The sequence below is a fragment of the Cebus imitator genome, unplaced genomic scaffold, assembly GCF_001604975.1.
Source record: "Cebus imitator isolate Cc_AM_T3 unplaced genomic scaffold, Cebus_imitator-1.0 Scaffold294, whole genome shotgun sequence".
NCBI classification, from domain to species: domain Eukaryota; kingdom Metazoa; phylum Chordata; class Mammalia; order Primates; family Cebidae; genus Cebus; species Cebus imitator.
The window spans coordinates 1,536,761-1,564,004 of record NW_016107609.1 but is presented as its reverse complement, the minus strand read 5'-3'; the positions used below and the strand labels follow the sequence as shown (position 1 = coordinate 1,564,004).

The 27,244-nt window shown below is 37.6% G+C and overlaps 1 protein-coding gene across 3 annotated transcripts in view; it reads right to left on the bottom strand.

Annotated features, from left to right (window-relative positions):
* Positions 1 to 27,244, bottom strand: part of HERPUD2 (HERPUD family member 2) — a 54,201-nt gene that overhangs the window by 17,835 nt on the left and 9,122 nt on the right. The window contains exons 2-4 of one of the 3 annotated variants that reach the window (XM_017502218.2): positions 17,081 to 17,158; positions 14,166 to 14,279; positions 11,453 to 11,607 (exon numbers count right to left, since the gene is read on the bottom strand). In XM_017502218.2, coding sequence (XP_017357707.1) covers positions 11,453 to 11,607; positions 14,166 to 14,279; positions 17,081 to 17,158 — 347 coding nt within the window. The remainder of the gene's footprint in view (positions 1 to 11,452; positions 11,608 to 14,165; positions 14,280 to 17,080; positions 17,159 to 27,244) is intronic. The other 2 variants (XM_017502219.2, XM_017502220.2) reach the window with 2 other exon arrangements.

Here is a 27,244-nt window from a genome sequence, read left to right as displayed (position 1 = left end):
CCTATCACGATGTTAAGTGAGGACTTACTGCATAGAAAGTATGCTATTATGTGTTAAAATACACACGCATGTAGATATGCATGCACATACACACATACTTGTGTAAGCACATTTTATCTCTAGAATAATACAGGGGAAACAGCTAATAATGGCTGCCTCTAAAAAGGGCAAGTGGTAAAAGACATAGAAATAAAACTCATATATATTTATTTATATTTTTTAATTTTGTTAGCGATTGGGTGTCAGTATGTTGTCCAGACTGGCCTGAACTCCTGGGCTCAAAAATACATATATGTTTTTAACATGGTACCACTCACTTGTATTCCCTCTTAGAAAACAGCTTTAAAAATAAATTTCCTGTTTAAGCTACTGTCTCTCTGACTCGTCCCTGTGGTCCTAAGAACAGGGAATGGCCTTTATCCATTATTACTATATCTCTAGCATCTGGCACAATAAATATGTGTTGAACTACTTCATATGAGCATCAAAAAAATATTGAAAGTACTGATTATAAGCAACTAATCTAGCAACTTGTAAATTCCACTTAATTCTTCAACACTAAATGAAAACATGGAAGGCTGCCAACACAGTAAAAATTACAAATTTATTTTATAACAAAATAAATAAATAAATGCATTTGCAAAGTATATTAAATAAAAACATGTGCAAAGTAAAGGATACTGAGCTGGGCACAGTGATTCAAGCCTATAATCCTAGTTACTCGAGAGGCTGAGAGGGAAGGATTGCTTGAAGCCAGAAGTTTGAGACTAGCCTGAGCAACATAACAAGGCCCTATCCCTTAAAAAAAAAATTTCAATTAGCTGGGCATGGTGGCACAGGTCTGTAGTCCCAGCTACTCAGAAAGCTCAGGTGGGAGGATCACTTGAGCCCTAAAGTTCAAGGCTGCAGTGAGCTATGATGGCACCACCACACTCCAGCGTGGGTGACAGAGCGAGACCCCATCTATTTAAAAAAGAAGAAGAGAGAAAGAAAGGATACTGGAAGAAAATATGAAATGTTAACTTAGTTGTCTTCTCTTTTTGGCAAAAAGCAAAATAAAATAGCAGAAACATGGGAACTATCCGGAATGTGTAATATGCCTGTCTCCATAGAAAATGTCATATTCTTTATGCAAGGAAAACTGAGTAAGATGATAAACCTGGTTTCTCCCTCTGCCCCTAGGAAAGTAACAATGAGGAAAAAAGCTGAAAGAAACAAGCTAGAGGAAATCACAACTGGTGACAGATGTTCTAAAAACTTTTTTTTTCTTTTCGGATAGGCTATACTAGTTAGGACTGAAGGATAATAACTGAACACAGAAAAAAAGGGAGCAAGGCAAACTCACTGCAACACATAAAATTGGTAGAGTACAATAGAAATTATGAAAAAAACCAAGAAGTAGAAATACTGTCATTCACAATTATGTACTTGAAAGCTATACCAAAAGACACTCATCATAGGTTTTAATAAGTTAAAATTACAGAGAAAAGGAGATGAAAGGAACTGGAAACTTCAAGAACAAACTCTTTCACAGAAAACTTTTTAAATTAGCCTTGCTTCCCCCACTACTCCATACAAGTGACCACACAGAAACCTCAGGGAATCCCCACTGTGTTCCCAAAATCATCCTTTTCAAAACTCTGCAGCACTTGCTTTGTTCTCCCTATTAACCCCCTTAAAGACAGCTCAAATGTTAACACCTCAGAAGCCCTTCACACTTCTCCAAGCAGAGATAGTCCCTCCCTCCTCCAGGCTCCCTCAGCACTTTTTTCGAGGCCATGACAGGCCATCAGCAGATGGTAATTCATTTGCCTATCTGACCTACTTCCAGTGAGCCCAAGTATAGAATTCATTTTCCTCTCCTGAGTGCCTAGCACACAGTAGATTCTAAAGTAAACATTTACTGAATGAAGTCACAGGGTCTTCATGCAAATAGATTTGCTCACACAGTCACCAATACTTAAAATCTGACTGATAGATTTCACCAGAAAATAATTTTGAATTGGGGTTGAGGTAGGATACCACTTCATTACGAATGAAGTCAAAATACAAATGATAACCTAGGAAAAAATACTGAAACAAATGATAGACAAAATAGTCACTTCAGCAACACTGTTAAGAATACCACCCTCCAAGTTAAAATGGATTTGAATTCTAATTCTGCTACTGACAATCTCTGTGAACTTAGGCAAGCTGCATAGCCTTTCAGTCTCATTCTCCTCACCCGTAAGTGGCAGAAAACAGTGCCTAGACCAGAGTTGCTATAAAATGTAGTGAAGTAAGGCACATATAAGTTCTTAGTACAATGCCTGCTTCTGCTAATGCTCAATAAGCATTAGTTATTAATATCCTTTTGGTTAAAGTGTGGCAAGTGAATTTTTAAAGATACCAACACATCAACAAAATAAGCAACTCACAAATAAAACAAAAAGAATACATCTTTATCACATCTCAAATTAAAATAAGGACATTCCAATTTATTTAGCAAGTACATATCTGTACAAGTAAAGATATTCAGGCACTTTAATGTTTACTGAGAAAGTAACTGGTACAACTTTACTGCAATTTTGCAGAAGTCTTTAAGATCCTCAAAAAGTCTTAAGAACACTTTGACTCAGGAATTGCCCTTCTCACAATGTATCCTAAAATAATAACTGCTAATATGTAAGTACACACATTTAATAATGATTATGGTAATATTTTGTGGAGGAAAAAACAGACCCAAACATTTATGGTAAAAGATTGCCCCAATTCTTTAGTCTTCTATAACAGGATCATATACTTGTACTACCTACCATGCAGTGGCAAAGCTGGTTTATGCTGGCTCACAAAAGCAGACTGCTGAGCCATGATGGGAGTATTTACAACACAGAAATCAACAAATATGACAAATCTAGGGCTTTATTTTCCTCACCCCACAAAAGCAGCTGTTAAACATTTACCAACACAGCACTGGATGTAACTTTGCAATACCTCCCCCCTTCAATACTGCTGAGCTGTTGAGAATGGCCATGTGATTTGCTTTGGTCAGCATAGTATTAGTAAATGTGACAGATAGAAGGCTTCAAATGTGCTCAATCGTTAGCTTGCCCTCTTGTTTTCCTGTCATTTGTCATGAGAAGAACGTGTGCTGGGGCATTACTGATCTGCAGAGAATGAGAAACTCCAAACAGATCTGAACTCAATCTACAACCCAAGGCAGAGCTTTACCAATGACTAAAAGACCTGTGAGCAAGAAAAATAAAATATATTGTAAGCCACTGAGATTTTGAGGTTATGCAGCAAAACCAACTCATACGTTCTCCATCAACAGATGTGTGAACAAATTTGTAAATCTACATAAATAATCATACAGACTTTAAATGTTGTGGATTTATATTTGATCTGGAAATATGTCCAAGTTATATCACATTTTTTTTAAGTTTACAAAATAAACAGTATGTTTCTATTTTAAAAGTATACATAGAAAAGTGTTTAGAAGGATAGTTGTTAAAATGTTAGTAATGGTTGTTGTCAACAAAAAATGCCAAACTGTGTAAAATACTTGAAGAGATTTATTCTGAGCCAAATATGAGTGACCAATGGCCTGTGACACAGCCCTCAGCAGATCCTGAGAACATGTGCCCAAGGTGGTCAGGGCATACCCTAGTTTTATACATTTTAGGGAGACATGAAACATCAAATACATGTAAGATATATACTGGTTTGGTCCAGAAAGGCAGGATAACTCAAAGCGGGGGCTCCCAGGTTATAGGTAGATGGTTTTTTTTACGTTATTGGCAATTGGATGAAAGAATTATTATCACTAGAAAGGGAAGTCTGATTTTCTATAAGGAGTTGTAGAGACCACAGTTTTACCACACAGATGAAGCTCCAGGTGGCAGCCTTCAGAGAGAATAGACTGTAAATGTTTCTTACCAGACTTAAGGTCTGTGTTGATGTTAAATGTTGGTCAGCTTTTCCTGAATTCCAAAAGGGAGGAGGGTATAAAAAGGGATGTCTGACCCTCCCTTACTATCATAGCCTGAACCAGTTTTTCAGGTTAACTTTGGAGTGCCCAGCTAAAAGGAGAGGTCCACTCAGATGGTTGAGGGACTTGAGAATTTTATTTTTGGTTTATATCATTATTTCTGAGTGGCAGGCTGCAAGAAATTTTTATGTTTAAAAAAAGTCAGGGGAACTGTGGCTTAGGTGCAGACATGGCCAACTCCCAATAACCACACCACACACAACCAGTCCCGAAAATGGCACAGAAAGGGTACCAAGAAACCCCAATCACAAAGATACGAATCTCTTAAGGGGGTGGACCCCCAGTTCCTGAGGAACATGAGCTTTGCCAATAAGCACAACAAGAAGGACCTAAAGAAGATGCAGGCCAACAATGCCAAGGCCATGAGTGCACATGCCGATGCCATCAAGGCCCTCGTAAAGCCCAAAGAGGTTAAGCCCAAGATCCCAAAGGGTGTCAGCCACAAGCTCAATCAACTTGCCTACGTTGCTCACCCCAAGCTTGGGAAGCGTGCTCGTGCACGCATTGCCAAGGGGCTCAGGCTCTTCCGGCCAAAGGTCAAGGCCAAGGCGAAGGATCAAACCAAGGCCCAGGCTGCAGCTCCAGCTTCAGTTCCAGCTCAGGCTCCCAAAGGTGCCCAGGTCCCTATAAAGGCTTCAGAGTAGGTATCTCTGTCTGCCAACGTGAGGACAGAAGGACTGGTGCCACCCCCCCACCAGGGCTGCCATCTGCATGGGGTCCTCCTGTGCTATTTGTACAAACAAACCTGAGGCAGGAAAAAAAAAAGTCAGACAATAGAGGTTCTAAGAGGGGCTTCAAGAAGGCTGACTAGAGGCAACTCACCTCTTCCAAAAAAGAGAACAAAAATATTGAGTAGATAATCACACTTCCAGTAGATCTCCTAAAGAAGACAACTGGAATTCAATAGAGAAATGACAGGACACACCTAAGGCAAGTTAAGAGAGGGAAGCAAGACAACCTGTTGCATTAGATGGGCTGGGAGCCTACAGAGCCTCCCCAGCACAGGGAAAGGTTAAGTGGGGACCCCCAGCAGTCTACATTCCCACTGCACACTCTGTAATCCTAGCCACAAGAGAGACCTTTAACGCACATGGGCCCCAAGACTAACAGCGAGCTGCCTGGAGACCATGCAAACGCACTGCTCAAGGGGAGTTCACAATGGGTCCCGCACACCTCCTAAGTAGCTACAGTAAGGTACCATTTTCAGAGTCTAATGCCCAGCAGGCTGCATCCTGCCCTGGGGCCCAAGAAGCCCTGCATCTCACATCTCTGAAGCTTCACTGACATCCCCTGGACATTCCCAGGTGGTGCTGCTAGCTAATGTATCTTGGGCCAAAGAGCAAGACGTTGTCAGCAACCCCACTCCTGTAAATGGCACTACAGTGCATTTATGAGCACCCTGAGGACAGGCTACCAGCTTGCAGCCACCATCTGGAGCCAATATGTACCGCTCCCCCTCCCAGTTTATGTTTGTTGTTACTGAAAGCAACCCAGCCCTCCCAGTAACAGGCTGCAGTGCATCTCCTGACCACTGTGCTGGGAGTCTGGGGATCATTCCATTCTCGCCTACCAGAACCAGCAGCTGCACAACCACCAGGGGGCCTGAGGTCAGGCCAGCCTAGCCCAGTTCCACCCGCCTCCAGTGGCTGAGCATGCCATCCAGGGGCTGTGGACTGCACCATCCACAACTGTTAGCACCTGAGTACTCCTCCCAGAGGCCTGAGGACCCAATCTGCCACTACTACCACAGCAGATACCCATGTGCATGCACCACGTGTGGGCTTGGGAACTGGCCCACCCAACCCACTGCAGTCATAATCAACACCACCACAGACCACTTGGGAGCTAAAAGTTTGTCCCACCACTACTACTGCCATAATCCATAGCATATCCACTGCTTAGGGGCCTGATGACATGCCAAACTGCCCAGCCCATCACTGTCACTGATGGCATCCAAACATGCTGGCTGGAGACACCCCCCATAAGAATTGACCCACCTGGACGAGCCAACACTGGTGCCAGCATATGCCACACCAGAGCCTAAGGACAGGCATGCTCAGCCTCCCATTGCCATCACTGGGGCCTAAAGATTGACCCACCTGACACCCCGTCCCCAGCAAAACTTCACCACAGCCTCCACTAAAAACTGCACACGAAGACACTGAGGAAATCAGACACTACTGACACTGTTCCTGACAAAATTCATACAGAGACCACACTATGGTATACATACAGAATCAAAGCCAAAGTGGCCTACCCAAACAACACCACAGACACATCTTTAGGAAGAAGTGCCATTCTACAGGAGCAAATTAAAAAAACTAAAGAAGGGACTGTTACACCACATGCACAGATATCAACATAAGGAAAGAAAAAAAAACATGAAAAAGCAGGTAGATATGACACTTCCAAAAGAATGTAATTCTCCAGCAATGGATTCCAGTGAAAAACAAATTTGTGAAATCCAGAAAATGAATTCAAAATACTGACATTAAAGAAGCTCAATATAAGAGGTTTCAGATAAACAATATTTAAAAATTTGAAAAACAATTCAGGATATAAATAAGAAATTTGTACCAAAGACATAGATATCATTAAAAAGTACCTAAGGAGAGTGAAAGTCACCTGGTGACCACTCAACAGACCCGGAGACAAAAACTTCTTATCTGAGCAATTTAGAATGGAGCAAAGACTACCTGGCAACCACCAAATAGGCCATCCAGAGGCAAAACCCCTTATCTGGGGAATTTAGAGGTAATCAAACCTCCGTAGTATCTGAAGTTGGCATCTGATTCCAGTCCTCTTTCAATTTTTGTAACTAAAATTTCTATATATCCCATGCTGAAAATAGTGTTATAACCCTAAGCTACCATCCTAAGGCCTATAAATGCTCCTAAGGAAAATCCACCACAGTGCACTGCTCTCTCACTGAGGCACCCTGCTGTACCCTTTTGCAGAGTTCTTCCTTTCTAATAAACTTTCCTTTTTCAAACTTAACTGTTGTCAGTAAATTCTTTTTACCAACCCATGAGTTGACCACTTCCTGGTGCCAGGGCTCTGACACCTTGCCCAGCAATCCCCAAATAGACACACTTGAAAAAGGTATTCTCCACAGCACATTACAATCAAACATCAAAGGCAAAGACAGAATTCTAAAAACAAGAGAAAAGCATCTAGTCACTTAGATGCTTAGAATCCCCAGCAGACTACAAGCAGATTTCTCAAAGAAACCTTACAGGCCAGGAGAGAATAGGATGATACTATACCCAGCAAAGTTATTCTTCATAAATGAAGGAGAAATAAAGTCTTTCTCAAACAAGCAAAAGCTGAAGGAATCTATCACCACCAGGCTGACCCTTCAAGAAATAACTAAGAGAGCCCTATACCTAGTAGCAAAAGATAAATATCTACCACCATGAAAACACATCAAAGTATAAACCCACTGGTAGAGCAAATACACAAATAAAAAAGAGAAAAGATTTAAATGTTACCACTACAGAAAAAAACCAACCACAATGAAAAATAATATGAGAGAAACAAAGGAAGAAACGCTACTCAAAAACTAGAAATCAATTACTAAAATGACAGGAATAAGCCTGTCATATCAATAATAACCCTGAATATAAATGAATTAAACTTTCCACTTAAAAGATACAGAAGGGCTGAATAAATTTTTTTAAATGATCCAACTATATGCTGCCTACAAGAAATTCATCTCATTTGTAAAGACAGACTGAAAGTAAGTGATAGAAAAAGATATTCCAAGTGAACAAAAATCAAAAGCAAACAAGAACATCTATCCTTATAACAGATTAAACAGACTTTAATTTAAAAATAATAACAACAAGGTCATTATAAACTGATAAAAAGATCAACTCAACAAAAAGATATAACATATCTTTTTCTAAACATATATGATCCCAACACCAGACCACTCAGTTCTATCAAGCAAACATAATCAGACCTAAAGGGAGGGACAGAATCCAATACAGAAAGCGCTAGGGACATCAACACCCAATTCTCAGTATTACACAGATCATCTAGACAGAAAATTAACATAGAAACACTGGATTCATGGGAGGCCGAGGCGTGTGGATCACGAGGTCAAGAGATCGAGACCATCCTGGTCAACAGGGTGAAACCCCGTCTCTACTAAAAATACAAAAAATTAGCAGGGCATGGTGGCACATGCCTGTAATCCCAGCTACTCAGGAGGCTGAGGCAGGAGAATTGCCTGAACCAGGAGGCGGAGGTTGCAGTGAGCCGAGATCGCGCCATTGCACTCCAGCCTGGGTAACAAGAGCGAAACTTTGTCTCAGAAAAAAAAAAAAAGAAAAAAGAAACACTGGATTCAAACTGCACTTTAGACCAAATGGGCATAACCTGTTGGGATGAAACAGGTAAGAATACACACTCTTCTCATTATAAATTTTAAAAACTTTTAAAAATCAACAAATTTTTTAAATTCAAAATCTATCAAGTATCTTTTCTGACCACAATGGAATGACACTAGAAATTAGTAAGTCTCTACTAAAAATACAAAAATTAGCCAGGCGGGGTGGCACACGCATATAATCCCAGCTGCTCGGGAGGCTGAGGCAGAGTAACTGCTTGAACCCAGGAAGCAGAGGTTAGTTACAGTGAGCCGAAACTGAGCTACTGCACTCCAACCTGGGTGACAGAACAAGATTCTGTCTCAAAAAAAGAAAAAAAAAAATCAGTAACAAAAAAAACTTTGGAAACCGTACAAAATACATGGAAATTAAATGGGTCAAGGAAAAAATTAAGGAGGAAATCAAAAATGTTCTTGAAGCCAGGTGTGGGGACATGTGCCTATAATCCCAGCTACTCAGGAGGCTGAGGCAGGACAATCGTTTCAGCCCAGGAGTTCTGCAGTGAGCTAGGATCACACCACCACACTCCAGCCTGGTTAACAGAGTGAAACTGTCTCTAAAACAACAATGAAAAGTTCTTGAAACAAATGAAAGTCAAAAAGCAATATACCAAAACCTATGGAATATGACAAAAGCAGTGCTGAGAAGTTTATACTAATAAATGCCCACATCAAAAAAATAGAAAGATTTCAAATAAACAATCTAACAATACAGCTCAACAAACTAGAAAACCAAGAATAACCTAACCCAAAATTAGTAGAGGGAAAGAAATAATAAAGATCAGGCTAGACTGAAAAAGAAAAACAATACAAAGGATCAACAAAATTAAAACTTGGATTTTTGAAAAGAACAAATCAATAAACCACTACCTTGGTTAACCAAGGTAGTGGTTAAGGTAACCAATGAAAAAAAGAAGACCCAAATAAATGAAGTCAGAAATGAAAAAGGAAACATTACAACTAATGCCACAAAAATACAAAAAAAAACCCATCAAGTTATTATGAACAACTATACACTAATACACTAGAAAACCTAGAGAAAATGGATAAATTATTAGACATACACAGCCTGCCATGACTGAATCAAGAAGAAACAGAAAACCTGAACAGACCAATAATGAGTAATAAGATTGAATCAGTAATTTAAAAAAGAAATCTCCCAACAAAGAAAAGTTCAGGATTGGATGGCTTCATTGTCAAATTTGACCAAACTTTTTTTTGTTTTGTTTTTAAAGACAGAGTCATGCTCTGTTGCCCAGGCTGCAGTGCAGTGGCACGATCTTGCCTGACTGCATCCTCTACCTCCTGGGTCCAAGTGATTCTCATGCTTCAACTAACCGAACAGCTGGTATTACAGGCATATACTACCATGCCCAGCTAATTTTTGTGGGTTTTGTGTGGGTTTTGTTGTTGTTGTTGTTGTTGTTGTTGTTTGTTTTGAGATGGAATCTCACTCTGTTGCCCACGCTGAAGTGCAGTGGTGCAATCTTAGTTCACTGTAATCTCCACCTCCCGGGTTCAACTGATTCTCCTGCCTCAGCCTCCCAAGTTGCTGGGATTATAGGCATGCACCATGACGCCCAGCTAATTTTTGTATTTTTGGCAGAGATAGGATTTCACCATGTTGGCCAGGCCGGTCTCAAACTCCTGACCTCAGGTGATCCACCCACCTCGGGCTCCCAAAGTGCTGGGATTACAGGCGTGAGCCAGCACACTCGGCCAGAAATAAGTGTTTTAAAACATAGGATTATATATACAGGCATACATATATACACGTACAAAATCTGCATTTGTCCCTAACAATGCAATTTAAACAACCTTAAATATCAATATATATACTTCTGTAACATAATCTTTGCAATATAGTATTACACTGGGCAGGTAACATAATTGCTAAGTTAAAATCTAAGGTTTTTTTTTCCAATTTACACTACTCATTCATATATGGAAGCTAAATAAGTTCATCTCATGGAGGTAGGGTAGATTGATAGATACAAGTGTCTAGGAAGGGTGCTGGGAGTGGTGGGGGTGAGGTGGTGAGGGGAAGAGAGGTTGGTGAATGGGTTATAAATATAGCAGAGTAGGCTGACTATAGTTAGCAACAATGTTGTAAATTTCAAAATAGCTAGAGCAGTGCCACACACTGCAGCCCCATGACCTGATATGCAACACAGAAAGATTATCACTACCTGCTACTCAAGTTTCCTTTACTTCAAAATAAAAAATAATAGTACTCCAGTAAAACATTTCTGTTTTCAGACACAACCGTAGTCCAAACCATGTTCTCCAAGATCCTACTCTCTGAGCTGCTTTACCTGTGGCTGTATTTCCTCTGGAATTGCCTAACCCAAGCGGCCTGCTATAATTGCTAAATACAGGGTGGCTACAGCAAGCTTCTTGAGAAAACTGCTTTATAGGACTCTCAAAACAGCAAAGATTCTAGATAACATGCAGGGGTTAGCATATCCCTATAATATATCATGGTTTTACTCTAGCACAGTTGTTACCAAGTTGATTAGAAACACTGGTGGAACTTTTAAAAAGAGTTTGCTGGGCTCTGTGCTCTTCCAAGTATACCTTCACTCAGCCACACTCCCCTGAAGACTAACTGAGTAGGTCTATAGTGAGGCTGAGTAAAAAAAAAAAAAAAAAAAAATTACCTAGATCCTTGCTATTCAAAATGTGGTCCAAGTATCAGAAGCATCAGCATTAATTGGGAGCTTATTAGAAACGCAGATTCTCAGGTCCCATCATACCTACTGAATACAAACCTGCAGCTCAACAAGGTCTCCAAGTGATTAATACAAACATTCAAGATTTGAAAGAACTGCCCTACATGATTCTAATGTGTAGCCAAGTTTCAAAAGCAGTGCTCTTCTTAACCCTCTAGTTCTCAAAATATAAAATCAAGTATATGAATACAGGTAAAATGTCCTTTAATTATTGCAAAGAGGCTAAGGTGAAAATCAAAAGCAATTCATTTTTAGGGGGTCCCAATCATGTTCCGTAGCTACCATAATTTTACTTACCCTTGCATTACGTATGGAAACTGGTGACTCTGTGCTGGGTCAGTTTGTACTTGTGGAAGGGTACGCTGCCTCAATCCTTCCGAGGAAGAACTCGCAGCTAAGGACGAGGTTTCTTGACTGGATGATGGAGTTGTTGATCCTGAATGATCTGAACTCTACAAACAAAATGTAATTTTTAAAAGGAGATTTAGTTCTTTACAAAATTACAGGCACATTACTAAAAATGTATTCATGAAATCCCTCTGTAAAATAACTAAATTTCAGAAATTTACTGTTTTAAATCTTGTGTCCAGCATAATAGATATTTTAATTTTGATAAGTCAAAGCTTATCAAAACTACTTAATTAAATTACAGTATTTCATTTTTTCAACTAGAAATGGCTGAGGAGAATAACAATATATATATATAAACAGCATATTAAATTCTGAGGATTAAACTAATGCATAAAAAGCTCTTTTCACATGATTAAATTAATGCATGCAAAACGCCTTTCATGATGCCTAACACATAGAAAGCGCTCAATAAATGGTACTAATTACTGAGTCATTTAAACAGTTACTATGTTCCAAGTACTTTATAACATGCTATTGGTAGCACATTGGTTTAAAATAATGAGAAACAGGCTAAAAATCAAAAGATCTAAAACCTAGTGTTACCTCTGACATTGACAAGTATAAGCTTAAAGGTTCACTTAACCTCTCAGAGTCTCCACTTTCCTACAGAAAATGAGATTGGACTAAATTTTCAAGATTCCTTTCAGTTCTAAAATTCTATTAATTTATAGAAATCACCAACAAATACTGCTTTTCTAGAAAATGAACTACTAGAATCAAGGTGTTAATCAGGATTTTTTTATTCTCATTCTCAAATGATGTCAGTAACTCATGGATTCAGTAACCTTTAAACAATATAACTCCCTGAAGACCATCCCAGTTTGTTTGAAAACAGTTTGTCAAGTGTTTCATGTACATTTAAAACATAATTACATTTTACATAAATGACGGTTCTTCCACTTTGAAAAGCTGGATATAGTATTATTTTATTTGTTAAATTGTATTTGACCTGTACTGCCTTCTTATTAACAGGATGTCTTTTTGCAAGTCTTCCACTAAGTCCTGCCATGTGAAAGGTCCAAAGCATAGCAGTCTTTTGCAAAACTAACAAAAACTTTCTTTAAAATGTTACTTCACACACAATAGACAACAAATATCTTACTAAGGAGTCTGATTCTTAGGAATAGAAACTGGGAAAGGCTTCTTTTTCAGCAAGATTTCTCATTAAATGGGCCATCATAATATGGTGTTCATTAATATAACTATTAGAAGAAAAGCCTAGTCATTTGGCAGCACAACCTAATTTCTCTAGAACTAATGATTTCTGACCTTATTAGGTAATTATTTTATGATTAGATCTTTAAAACATTTAAATCCCTTGAAATTTCTGAGCCATGAAAAATTAAGGTGAATTCAACTTAACATTCCTTTGATACTTTTCAGACTTTCGTAACACTGAAAAAAACAAATACACACGCTAATGACACAAAATCATGGCTGAGGAACCCACTGGACAAGCCAAAGTCAGAGGGTTCTTTCCCAACAAAAATTGGAGCAATGCAACTGTGTCCATCGACTACAAAAAAATACTCTGTGCCAATGCCAATGTCTGTGGCTTTCCATGCCGAGGCAGAAAACATATAAAGACCCTTGGGTGTTTTGATAAAGCATATTTGATTTAGTTTAATATAAGCTAATTTCCCATGACTGGTACTAGAAAATACTTACCATTAAGGGAATACTAATGAAATACAGCAATTGTGGGAGCTAGTTTCTTGAAGCAGCAGTTAACTGGTATCTATGGAGAGAGCAATCAACTAGTTCCCAACCCTGTCACTCGTGCCCTCTTTCAAGCTTTGGCTGGATTTTTAAAAAGGAAAGCATACTTAGCAGTATAAAAGTTCCCTGCCTGCTCAAGAAGTTGAAAGCAAGCTTCCACTCATCCAATCCTCACACCTGCAAAGGTGTCACAGAAAGCTCTTAAGGGAAATCAAAAATAACACAATTTTTGGATTGGGAACAATGTCTTTGAAATGTGTTGAAAATGTCTAAATTGAGAAGATTGACTACTACAAAACATTTCCAAAACAATTTTAGGCAGATGGAAAAATAAGGATGGAGGAATGAATACCCAAGTTGGAAAGACATTAGTACATTAAGTATTTCCTCCCCCAGCAGGTGGAATGTATGCGCAAATCCAGTCATTCTAAAAACAAAATCCTTGACCAACCCATCTACTTCAAGAAGATTTAGGGTACTTAAATTTTAAACAATCTAATCCACCTTGAATCAAATATACTACTTTAAATACCTCACATATTTCTGAAACATCATTGGCCTAAGAGTTTATATTATATAACCATAAACATAATTCTGTTTTCTGAGTACTCCAGTAATTAAATATTTGAAAATTAAATCTATTACTGACCTGCCATACAGCAAATTATAACTCATGTTGAATAGACTTCAAGGGATATTAGACCTTTCAAAATGGTAAATTTTACAAAATGCCTAACTTTAATTCAAAACACAATCTCAAAATCCACAAGCTCCAATCGTTGTTTTTCATTTTTTAGAGGTAGATAATAATAATAATAATAATAATAATAATAATAATAGTCAGAAAACTTCAGCGTTTACTCCTCCCAAAACAACTCACAGAATTGCTGCTGGATGCCAATGCTTCACGACTTTCTCTATTGGTGCTGGATTTTGGAGAACTGGGAGGAGTCCGAGAAGTACATACTAGATGAACCATATGATACTCATCTTGCTAAAATTAAAGAAGATTACATTTAAAGGGTAGTACTAGAAGCTGTACAGTTCAAAAAGTCAGTAAAGTGAAATACTTAAAACGTAGGTCCCTTTCTAGCCTACCCATTCTATTAGTGATTTGAAGGTAAGTTTGTCATTTTATTTGGGACCCTTCTGAATTCAGTATTTTCTCCATGCTTGGAAAATGATCTAAATATTCTGCAATTGCTGTATTAAAAAATTATTTTGCATACGAAGCAGTCTTAAAGCAAACAATGTTGTTAAAGTTGTATCAGCACAATCTATCATTTCAGCACAAAAACATCTAGCACCTTAAACTTTGTACAGTTTACATATTTCCATCACTTGAGACTTGGCAACTATAAAAGAAACTCAACTTCATCATAATCTCATTTGCCTTAATTTTAGCAAAGTTGATGTTTTTTTACTCTTTTTTGAGTCAAAAACTATTTTTATCTATAACACCTATATGCAGATATAAAGCATACATTTAAACTATATTCTGTAAATATCTCATGTTTTTCTATAAACCTACAGATAGGACTGAAGAAAAATATTCTAAATAACGATTAGGGTTGGCATTTTAGCTCAGTGAGATCATGAGCATATACTTAGACATAAAGCTAGTAAGATGGGAAAAGTAAAGAAGGAATGAAGGAGGACAGAGAACAATGAAGGGTGAGTTAGCAATTAAAAAAAAAAAAAAAAAAAGAACCAAATAACAAAGGAAAAGGAGTAGGAAGAAAGATACCCAAATGATGAGAAAGGGAAACAAAGCTACTAGAAACTATGAATGTATCACTTGCCTACCATGAACCTATAATTGTACTTAATTTGAAGGCAAATTCAAGTAAGGGTACAAGGCCCTTCCTTAAAGAGGCTCATGATATTGTTAAGACATTAGACTAGTACACTACAGCACAATTACAGAAACATAGAGAACAGTCTTTTGCATGAAACTGAGAAGCCCAACCTTAACTGCTTTAGAAGTTTGGAGGAAGAAGTTACTAAGGGATAGAATGCTAAAGAAAGGTTTCAAAGACAGCACAACAGAAGGTAAACCTAGCAAAGCAGGCTGAAGACACTCCTAATTTACAATGTCCCCCTTAGCTTCTGAATACAGAATATTAAAAAGCATACAAGTATAAGACGTTGATCCTTAGAAACCTAGCTTCAAAAGGTCATTATTAATCACAATTAATTCACAGAATTTATCTTGGGAATGTTTCTATAAAACATTTTATACTAAATAGGTAAAGCTAATGGCAGCATTTAAACTGAAAAAAGGGTACACTAACTTTAACAAAAACAATTGAAAGAACTATTCAAAATATAAACTTACTACTCAAAATGTTTTATATAGGCGCACAATAGTTCTTTGACTGAAGCAGTTTTTTATTTTAAGTTGTCTGGCCTGAAACCATTTCTGACAGCAAAAATCTTTCAAAAGTCTTCATGTGCAAATTTAAGCTATCTTTGGGGCAAAATATCTAATATATCTGTATTTCAAAGAACACATAGCAGAAAGGACTATATTGAAATATATTTTAGTTCTGAGCACCAGCATAAAAACAAGAAAAAAAAGATAGCCAGAACACAGAGGTTTTTAGGGCTATTCTGAATGACACTAGGCTGGTGGAGACATGTCATTACATATTTGCCAAAACCCATAGAATGTACACCAACAGTGAACCCTAATATAAACTACAGACTTTGGGTGATAATGTATGTCATCGTAGGCTCACTGATTGTAACAAATGTACCACTTTGGTGTGGGATGCTGACAGTGGGGCAGGCTGTGATTATGTGGGGTCAGGGAATGTATGAGAAATTGCTGTACCTTCTGTTCAATTTTGCTATGAACCTAAAATAGCTCTAAAAACTTGTTTAAAAAAGAGAGGAAAGAAAGAAAAAATAATAATCTGCTGCATTAATTCCACTATTTTTGGGGGAATGGGTATTACACTATGTTAGTAATTTGAAACTATGTAATTAAAATAACAGCAAGAAGTTACATTGGCAAAGCTAAAATGTCAACTGTCTAAGCAGAAGGAAAATACTAATATTTTTTAAAGTTTTCCACAGGTGATCATAAAACATACAGGAGAAGATACAGATCTTCTAAATTAGATAAGGAATATCCACAACAATAGTTAAGTCAAAGATCTAAGGCAAAACATAGAAGCTATTCAATTCTGCTATACTCACCAACAAAAAGCAATATTTCAAATGCTGAAAAGCTCTATAAGTATAAATTCCACAAATGAACATGAGCTAAAAGCTACCACTAAAATAACTAGCCTTCAGGCTGATTTTATTGAAAAAACTGTATTGAAATATATTTTAGCTCTGAGCACCCACAAAGTTTGCTAACTGATGGACCAGTTAATTTCCTCCTGAAATTAAACTCTCAACTCAAGCAATTTGTATAAAAATATTATGCAACTGGCTAAAAGGAAATTTAGACGAAAGATTGTTATCAATGAAAATCCATCACCACTACTAACATTCTCCTCTTGCACTAACGATGTCAACAGCATTTTCTTACAAAAAAAATGACAAATACCTCAACACAAATACATAATCCTACTTCAGACTTAGCTATCAGATGGATATACAGAACTGTTACGTAAACTAATAAGAAACTATCATGTTACTTTCTAATTTATCTTCACTTATGTTACCCAAAGGGATCGATTTTAAGTATCTAAAACCTGAACTGGTTGAATAAAACTTCAGAACATATCTCCTCTCACATTCTGAATGTATCTGGTATCAAATAGTGGTAGAAAAGCTTACTTTTCTGAGAATGTCTTTCAGCTGCAGATGATCGGGAAGCAGTCTGCCCGAATACACCAATCTTTGATCCTTCGTCAACTAAGAAATGGGACAAAGACAAGAATTCAACTTTTCTAATTATACAAATTGAAGGTTGGGAATAACATGCCTAATTATGGGTAAAATAAAACTCCCTTTAGGCACATGTAAGCAGAAAATTGACACAATTTAAGAATTTTTCATTTTCCAAATTCTACTTAAGAAAAAACACTGAGGAGTTCAGCAAATGGTAGCATATCTATTGTCGCTACAATAAAATACAGATTAATTAATACATTTAAAAAAACCTAAGTAGGGGGAAATGTAGGTAAATTGGAAGTCTGTCTTTTCAAGCATAATGCAATGCATATATGACTATCATTAAAAAATCTTCAAGACTATATAAATGAGAAAATGGTTGGCCTTATATTAATCGTCAATAGTAACATACAATTTCGAGGTCATCAGAATCATTTTGCCTTATTTTGTCAATTTTTCATCTAAATGATACATAAGACTCATCTTGTTCTTTACTAATATGCAGAACCATTTATTGGTTTTAATTCAAGAGCCATTTAGATTTAGTTATAAATTTACTTACTATTCTAGTTATTATTCCTGCCACTCTCCCAAATACCTTTGTATGGTTTTCAAAAACACAAGACTAAAGAAAAATCAACACAAGTGCATGGAGAGTCAGACACCATCTCTATGTGCATCCAGAATATAAAATTATTTAAAATTAAAGCATTTGCACATATTCCACATAAGGCCTATTTCATAACTGCAAAACAAGTCAATGTTCTTTGAATTTTATCAAAGCAAATACTAGCTATATCAACAACTGTTAAATATGCCAAATCCAAGCCACAACTACAACAATTTTTAAGACTCACCATGGCTACTACAAAAGGGTCTTCTTATATTAAAAGTAGCCATAACAGAAACTATCATACTAAGATCTGTGGTTCAGGCATCCTTACACACAAAAGGCATAGCTATCCTTCCAAGATACTTAACATTACACATACTCCAGTTTCTCCTGGAAGCATTTTGGAGTGTGCCATTCCTCAAATTCACATGTACAAACTCCTATATATGAATAATCAAATACAATGCACAGAAGGTTTTTAAAAATATATAAGTCTTACAACATATATATAGAGAGAGAGTGGAGCACTGTGGTACTATAAAATATATTTGGTTTTCACGCTGCTTCCTGCTGAATAGCTCCTAAAATCCTTGGAATCTTCAGAAAGATGAGTATCTTTTGCGTGCTAATAAGATAAATGTTGCTGGGGTCCCCTACGTTGCCTCAGGACGGTGGCTGGCTGCCAGGAGAACCAACCAAAGATTAGAAGGTTGGAATTTTCAGTCCCACGCCCACCTCCAATCTCCAGAGAGGGAGAGTTGCTTAAGGTTGAGTTGATAAACCAATGGCTAATTATTTAATCAATCATGCCTACCTAACGAAAACCCAAAAGGACTGAGTTCTGAGGGCTCCAGAATAGTGGAGTAAGTTGAAGTTCCTCCAGAGTGGATGGGCCCAGAAAGGACACAGAAACTCTAAGTCCTTTCTCCCAGACCTTGTCCTCTGCATCTCTCTTCCATTTGTATCCTTTGTAATAATATCCTTTATAAGGGCGCAAATATAAGCAACATGTTTCCTTGAGTTCTGTGAGCTGCACTAGCAAATTAATTGAATCCCAGAAGGGGGGTCACAGGAACCTCAATTTATAATCAGTTGGTCAAAAACACAGCCCACAACCTGTGCTTGGGACCACATATGAAGGGGGGCAGTCTTTTGGGATTGAGCCCTCAACCTGTAGAATCTATGTCCAGGTAGATAGTGTCAGAACTGAATTAAAAGGACATTCAGCTGGTGTCCACTGGAGAATTATCTGCAGAACTGCTTGTTGTTGGAGAGAAATCCCCACGCATTTTGGTGACTAGACATTACAGAAGTATTCTGTATTGAGCGTTGTGAGAGCATTATAGGAGAAACTAAGTTTGTTTTTTTCCTATATCCTTATAGGCACTGAATGGCAAACTTTATGACCGTAAAGTTGAATGCTAAGTATATAATCAATTATTTAATTTCTAGCCAAAATGAATTATCTAATAATGCTTTATAAATCTCTATAATGTACTGATTACAATTGGAACCTAAAGAAGTTTTTTCAATAAGTATTACAGTCATCATAAACTGTCGCTTTTTTACCAGACCAAACATTTAATTAATACTTTTATGTCATATCATCACTCTATATAAAGGACATCAGTCTCTTCTTATGAATTTTTTTCCTTTATAAAAATTATCAAACATACATACAGTGGAGGGAAAAAAAATGAACCCCCGGGCACCATCTTCAAGAACTCCCAAGTACCCAGCTTCAACAACTACCAATATTCTGCTATTGTGTTCTCACCCATCCCTCAATTTTTTCTTTAAAGAGAATACTGTACTTTAATCTTTAAAAATATATATATAGACAGGATCTCACTCTGTTTTCTAGACTGAAGTGCAGTGGCTATTCACAGGTGCGATCATGGTACATACTGCAGTCCCAATCTCCTGGGCTCAAATAATCCTCCTGCCTCAGCCTCTGGAGTAGCTGGGACTCAGATATATGCCACTCCACCCAGCTGAGTACTGTATTTTAAAGCAATATTACACATCACTTCTTTTAACCTGTACAGATTTAGTAAGTTATATGATAACCATGTTACCACATTCAACAAATAATAATTCCTTAATATGTAATATCCAGTACAGCCCAACTCTGCCCACTTGCCCAAAAATGTCTTTTAAATACAGTTTGAATCAGAATCCAAACAAGGTTCACACAGAGATTTTGGCTGTTATGCCTCTTTTAATCTTTTAACAATTTCTAGTTTTTAAAAATTTTTCCGATGCTATTTATTTGTTGAAGAAATTATTTGTCTCATAGAACTTTCCAGTCTGATTACACAAACTGTATCCTCCTGGTACTGTACAGCATGTTCCTATAGTTCCTGTACAATGTAGTTAGCTCTAGAGGGCTGATCAGATTCCAATTCCTTTTTCTTTGACAAGAGGGCTTTTAATAAGGGAGACCTCAAATTGCACCATTTTTGACCAGTAGGAGTTCCTGCTAGGTGGCTCCTGCATCATTTTAACATGATCTCTGTCATCTCTAATAGTAGCTTCCCTGCTCTCAGGGACAAAATGCCCCAGAAGTTCATCTTACACATTTCAGGCCCCAGACCTGTCTTCAGCCACTGCTCCAGGATCCATGACTCATTTTAATGGGAAATGGTATCTGAAGACCAAAATCTGGGAGCTAGGAATACTGACTTTTATTTGTCGTTACTTCTTCAGTAAGCAGAGCCAGAAAATATACATTTTTATAAACAGAAATTTAAATCCTGAGTTCATTTTGACATTTCCCATTAAATTAAACAGTATTCACTCATTTTATTTGTATCTTCTCTCACCCTGAAAATCTTTCTTGCTAATGACACTAATAAATACATGCCATTAGGAAATGTACCTATTTGTTTTAGCCTACTACATGTAATCTCAAAATAACAATAACAAGATTGCTATTAACAATAATGAACTAAGTTTAAGATTTCTTATTGATCTTCTCTGTCCTTAGGATATAAGCCACTAGGGATACACAGTCAAAATACAGTGTTTCAAAGTTACTTGAAATAATAATTCTTGGAACTGTGTCACCATCCTGACATTTTTTAATTCTTGTGTTTCCATTTAGGGATTTTTTATAATTATATATAACAAAAAATGATGATAAGGTAAAAACTATAAATAAGGTACATTCAAAGAGGTTTTAGTTCTGTCCTTATCCCCTCTATGATTTTGGATTAGCCTTACAATGCTTTACAATATAACAAAGCTGAATACACACATATTCCTATTTTCCTCCTTTTCTTACATAAAAAGTAGTACAATACACTTTCTATTGCATCTTGTTTTCTCACTTAATAAATCAGAGATACCACTGCTTAGCAGCATAAAAATATCTTCTTCATACTTTTTAACAAATGCATAATGCTCCATTATAGGAAAGTACTATAGTTTGTTAATGAATATTTGAGCGTTTCTAGGCTTTTGTTACTATGCATAGTGTCCTCCCTTCATATTATTCTATTTATCTCTATATTTCCCCACAGTATCCTGCAACAAGAAGACCATTAATGACATTGATAAAAGTAATCTTAGTGGTGTAGCAGGATAAAAACCTAATTGGAACTGATTCAAAAGAAAAGGAGAGACACATAGAGATAGCAAATATATATAACTGATAAAAGTGCTACACTTAAAGGAAGAAATAGGACAATAGCTAGAAGGGAAATGGGATCAAGACAGGGTCTGGCTTTTGGTGTGTATTATTGTGTGCTTTTGTTTCTTCAAGAGAGAAATAATGTGTTTGTATGCCAGTAAGAGTAATTCAACAGAAAGGAAAAAACTGGGCCGGGCACAGTGGCTCATGCCTGTAATCACAGCACTTTGAGAGGCCAAGGCAGGCCAAAGTCAGGAGTTCAAGACCAGCATGGCCAATATGGTGAAAACCCATCTCTACTCAAAAATATAAAAATTAGCTGGGCGTGGTGGCGCATACCTGTAGTCCCAGCTACGCAAGAGAATCGCTGGAAGCCGGGAGGCAGAGATTGCAGTGAGCCGAGATCAGGCCACTGCACACCAGCCTGAACAACAGAGCAAGACTCCATCTCAAGAAAAAAAAAAAAAAAAAAGAAAAACTTAAATCAGCCAGGCATGGTGGCTCACACCTGCAATCCAGAACTTTGGGAGGCCGAGGCAGAAGTACTGCTTGATCCCAGGAGTTCAAGATCAGCCTGGGCAACATAGCAAGACCCCATCTCCTCAAAAAAAATTTTTAATACAGCCAGGTGTAACAGGGCATGCTTGTAGCTCCAACTACTTGGTAGGCTGAGGTAAGAGGATCACTTGAGCTCAGGAGTTCGAGGCTGCAGTGAGCTATGATCAGTTCCACTGCACTCCAGTCTGGGTTACAGAGAAAGACCCTATCTCAAAGAAACAAAAAACAAAAACAACAAAATAAACAAACAAAAAAACTTAGATCAATCCTGTGACTCTCTGATGGATTCCCACTACAATGGATTTAATTCTGATTCCTTTCCACGGCCAGATCTGGCTTCTGTCTCTCTCCAAATTCCCCTGATAGCATTCTTTCCTCCTTTCTCACTAGCCAAGCTGGTATTCACTTAGATCCCAAGTTCTTTCCCAATTCAGACTCCCTGCCTGCAGTATTCTCTCCCAGCTCTTGTATACCTGACTTTTAATCACCTTTTAGATCTCAGTTTTAAAATCACCTCCTCAGCGAGGTCTTCCTCGACTTACAAATCTACAGTAGAGTATGCCCTCTCACACACCCTGTTTATCTCCGTCATAACACAAACCACAACCTGTAATTATGTCAACATGTGTTTTTTTCCTTAAATAAAAGTGCCAAGAACAAAGGGTCCATAGCCATCTTGCTCATCACTGTGTTCCCATAGCCCATTACTGTGCCTCACAGATTATATGCTAAATGCAGATTTGCTAATTGAGGTGTTATGAGTCCAAAACTGTTTTATACCGACTTGGAGAAACCACCTAATTTGTTAGTTATTTTACATGTAATCACTTAAAACAGAAATGAAATATTCAGTCTATGAATCACAACACTAATTTAAAACACTTGCTGGTGCTAAATTCATCTGATTCATTTCTACAAATGATACTGATACTAGCAAATTATGATAAAGAAGCAATCATATATTAGCACTGTAGTATGTTTTCTTTAAATTACTAGTCAACTTTGAACAAATGGTTTTATCTTTCCACAGCAAGGGAACATCGATTTTCAGAAATATAAAACATAAAAATATAATAAAATTATATAGTACCCCCCAAAATACATAAAGCAAAACCAAGTATTGGCAAGGATGTAGAGAAACTAGATCCTTCATACATTGTTGGTAGGAATGTGAAAGGGTGCAGCCACTGTGGAAAACAATTTGGAGTGTCTCAGAAAGTTAAACATACAGTTATCCCATGACACAGTATATGCCCAGTTCCATTGCTAGGTATGTACCAAAAAGGATGAAAAATATATGTGCACATAAAAACCTGTACAAGCATGTTCACAGCAACATGATTCATAATAGTCAAAAAAAAAAAAGGAGAAACAACCCAAAATGTCTATAAGCTGACAAATGGATAAACAAAATATGATGTATATAAACATATATACAGAGAAAGATTATTCAGCATAAAAAGGAATGAAATACACGTTATGATGTAGATGTGCCTTGTAAACATCATGCTAAGTTAAAGATAGCAGGCACAAAAATCCACATGATTCCATTTATATGAAATGTCTAGACTATGCAAATCCATAGAAACAGAAGGCAGATTAGTGGTTACCAAGGACTGGAAGAATAAAGAATAGGGAGTGACTGCTAATAGATATGGATTTTCTGGAGTGATGAAAATACTCCAGAATTAGACAGTGATTATGACAGCAAAACTTTGTGAAGTACTAAAAATCACTAGGTCATATACTTTAAAGGGCAAATTTTACAGTATGTGAATTCTATCTGAATTAAGAAAAACTGTTACTTTCAATTGACTATTCAAATGTCTTCAAATAGTCTGAAGTTTTTGGCTTTTTGTCACCTAGGCTGGAGTGCAGTAGCATGTTATCAGCTCACTGCAACCTCTGCCTCCTGAGGCTCAAGTGATCCTCCTACCCCAGCCTCCTGAGTAGCTGGAACTACAGGCATGCCTGGCTAATTTTTGTATATATTTTTGGTTGAGACAGGGTTTTGCCATGTTACCCAGGTTGGTCTAGAATTCCCAGACTCCAGTGATCCACCTGTCTCGGCCTCACAAAGTACTAGGATTACAGGTATGAGCCACCATGTCCAGCCACTATGAAGTCTTAAAAGGAAAGGTATTCTTAACAAAATACTAGCTAACCAAATCCAACAACATATCAAAAAGATAATCTACCATGATCAAGTGGGTTTCATACCAGGGATGCAGGGATGGTTTAATATATGCAAGTTAATAAATGTGATACACCACATAAACAGAATTAAAAACAAAAATCACATGATCATCTCAATAGATGGAGAAAAAGCAGTGGACTAAATCCAGCATCGCTTTATAATTAAAACTCTCAGCAAAATCAGCATACAAGAGACATACCTCAACATAACAACAGCTATCAATGACAAACCCACAGCCAACATAATACCGAATGGGGAAAAGTTGAAAGCATTCCCTCTGAGAACTGGAACAAGACAAGGACGTCCACTCTCACCACTCCTTTTCAACATAGTACTGGAAGTCCTAGCCAGACCAAACAGACAAGAGAAAGAAATAAAAGGCATCCAAATCAGTAAAGAGGAAGTCACACTGTCGCTGTTTGACGATGATATGATCGTTTCCCTAGAAAACCCAAAGATTCCTCCAGAAAATTCCTAGAACCAATAAAAGAATTCAGCAAAGTTTCCAGATAAAAAATTAATGTACACGAATCAGCGGCTCTTCTATACACCAACAGTGACCAAGCAGAAAATCAAAACAAGAACTCAACCGCTTTTACAATAGCTGCAAAAAAATAAAATACTTAGGAATATACCTAACCAAGGAGGCAAAAGACCTATACAAGGAAAACTACAAAACACTGCTGAAAGAACTCATAGACAACACAAACAAATGGAAGCACATCCCATGCTCATGGATGGGTAGCATCAACATTGTAAAAATGACCATAATGCCAAAAGCAATCTACAAATTCAACACAATTCCCAGCAAAATGCCACCATCATTCTTCACAGAATTAGAAAAAAAAAATTCTAAAATTCATATGGAACCAAAAAATACCCTGTACAGCCAAAGCAAGACTAAACAAAAAGAACAAATCTGGAGGCATCACATTACCTAGTTTCAAACTGTACTATAAGGCCATAGTCACCAAAAAAGCATGGTACTGATATAAAAACAAGCACACAGACCAATGGAAGAAAATAGAGAACCCAAAAATAAACCCAAATACCGACAACTGATCTTTGACAAAGCAGACAAAAACAAGTGGGAAAATGACACCCTTTTCAACAAATCGTACTGGGATAACCGGCCAGCCACATGTAGGAGAATAAAACTGGATCCTCATCTTTCACCTTATACAAAAATCAACTCAAGGTGGATTAAGGACTTAAACTAAGACCCAAAACTATAAAAATTATAGATGATTGCTAGACTCTGACTTAAGCAACGATTTTACGAACAAGAACCCAAAAGCAAATGCAATAAAAACAAAGATAAATTGCTGGGACTTAATTAAACTGGTACACAGTAAAAGGAACAGTCAGCAGAGTAAACAGACAATCCACAGAGTGAAAAAAATCTTCACAATCTATACATCTGATAATTCTCAAAAGATACACAAATGACCAACAAACATATGAAAAGATGCTCAACATCACTAATGATCAGGGAAATGCAAATCAAAACCAAAATGTGATACCACCTTACTCCTACAAGAATGGCCATAATCAAAAAAATCAAAAAATAGATGTGGCATGGTTGCGGTGAACAGGGAACACTTCTACACTGCTGGTGGGAATGTAAACTAGTACAACCACTATGGAAAATAGCGTGGAGATTCCTTAAAGAACTAAAAGTAGAACTACCATTTGATCCAGCAATCCCACTACTAGGTAACTACAGAGGAAAAGAAGTCATTATACAAAAAAGATACTTGCACACACATTTACAGCAGCACAATTTGCATCTGCAATAACATGGAACCAACCCAAAGGCCCATCGATCAACGAATGGATAAAGAAACTGTGAAAGAACTACTCAGCCATAAAAAAGAATGAATTAATGGCATCTGCAGTGACCTGGATAAGACTGGAGACTACTAGTCTAAGTGAAGTACTCAGAAATGGAAAACCAAACAACGTATGTTCTCGTTAGTAAGTGGGAGCTAAAGCTATGAGAATGCAAAGGCATAAGAACAACGCAATGGACTTTGGGGACTCAGGGGAAAGGATGGGAAGGGGGTAAAGGATAAAAGACCACAAATAGGGTGTAGTGTATACTGCCTGGGTGATGGGTGCACCAAAATCTCCCAAATCACCTCAAAAGAACTTACTCATGTAACCAAACACCACCTGTTACCCAATAACCTATGGAAATGAAATAAAATAAAAGGAAAGGTATTCTTTCACTTTACAGTAATTGAAAATGGAAAAACTGGCCAGGCATGGTTTCTCATGCCTATAATCCGAGCACTTTGGGAGGCCAAGGCGGATGAATAGCTAGAGCCCAGGAGTTGAAGACCATCCTGGGCAACACAATGAGACCCTATCTCTACAATATATACTAAAGTTAGCTGGGCATGGTGGTGCATGCCTGTAGTCCCAATTACTTGGGAGGCTGGGGTAAAAGGATCACTTTAGCCCAAAAGGCAGAGGTGAACCATGGTTGTGCCGCTGTACTCCAACCTGGGCAACAGAGGAAGAGACTGTCTCAAAAAAAAAAAAAAAAAGAAAACAGAAAAATTAACTTATTTTTTTCATGTGCCTAAACTAGGTAAAAAGTAAGACTTGGAATTTTTTTTTTTTTTTTAATAGAGTCCCCTGCTCTGTCGCCCAGACTGAAGTATAGTGGCACAATCTTGGCTCACTGCAACCTCCGCCTCGCCTTCCAGGCTCAAGCAATTCTCATGCCTCAGCCATCTGAGTAGCTGGGACTACAGGCATGTGCCACTATGTCCAGCTAATTGTTTCGTATTTTTAGTAGAGACAAGGTTTCAACATGTTGAGCAGGCTGGTCTCAAACTCCTGACCTCAGGTGATCTGCCCGCCTCAGCCTCCCAAAGTGCTGGATTACAGACGTTAGCCACTGCAACTGGCCGGAAATTTTTTATGCCATTAAAAAAAATTGCCTTTTCAGTTTAAATATCAATGAATTTAATTTAAATATCAGGGCTGGGTGCAATGGCTCACGCGTGTAATCCCACCACCTTGGGAGGCCCAGGCAGGCGGATCACTTGAGGTCAGGAGTTCGAGACAAGCCTGGCCAACATGGTGGAAACCCTG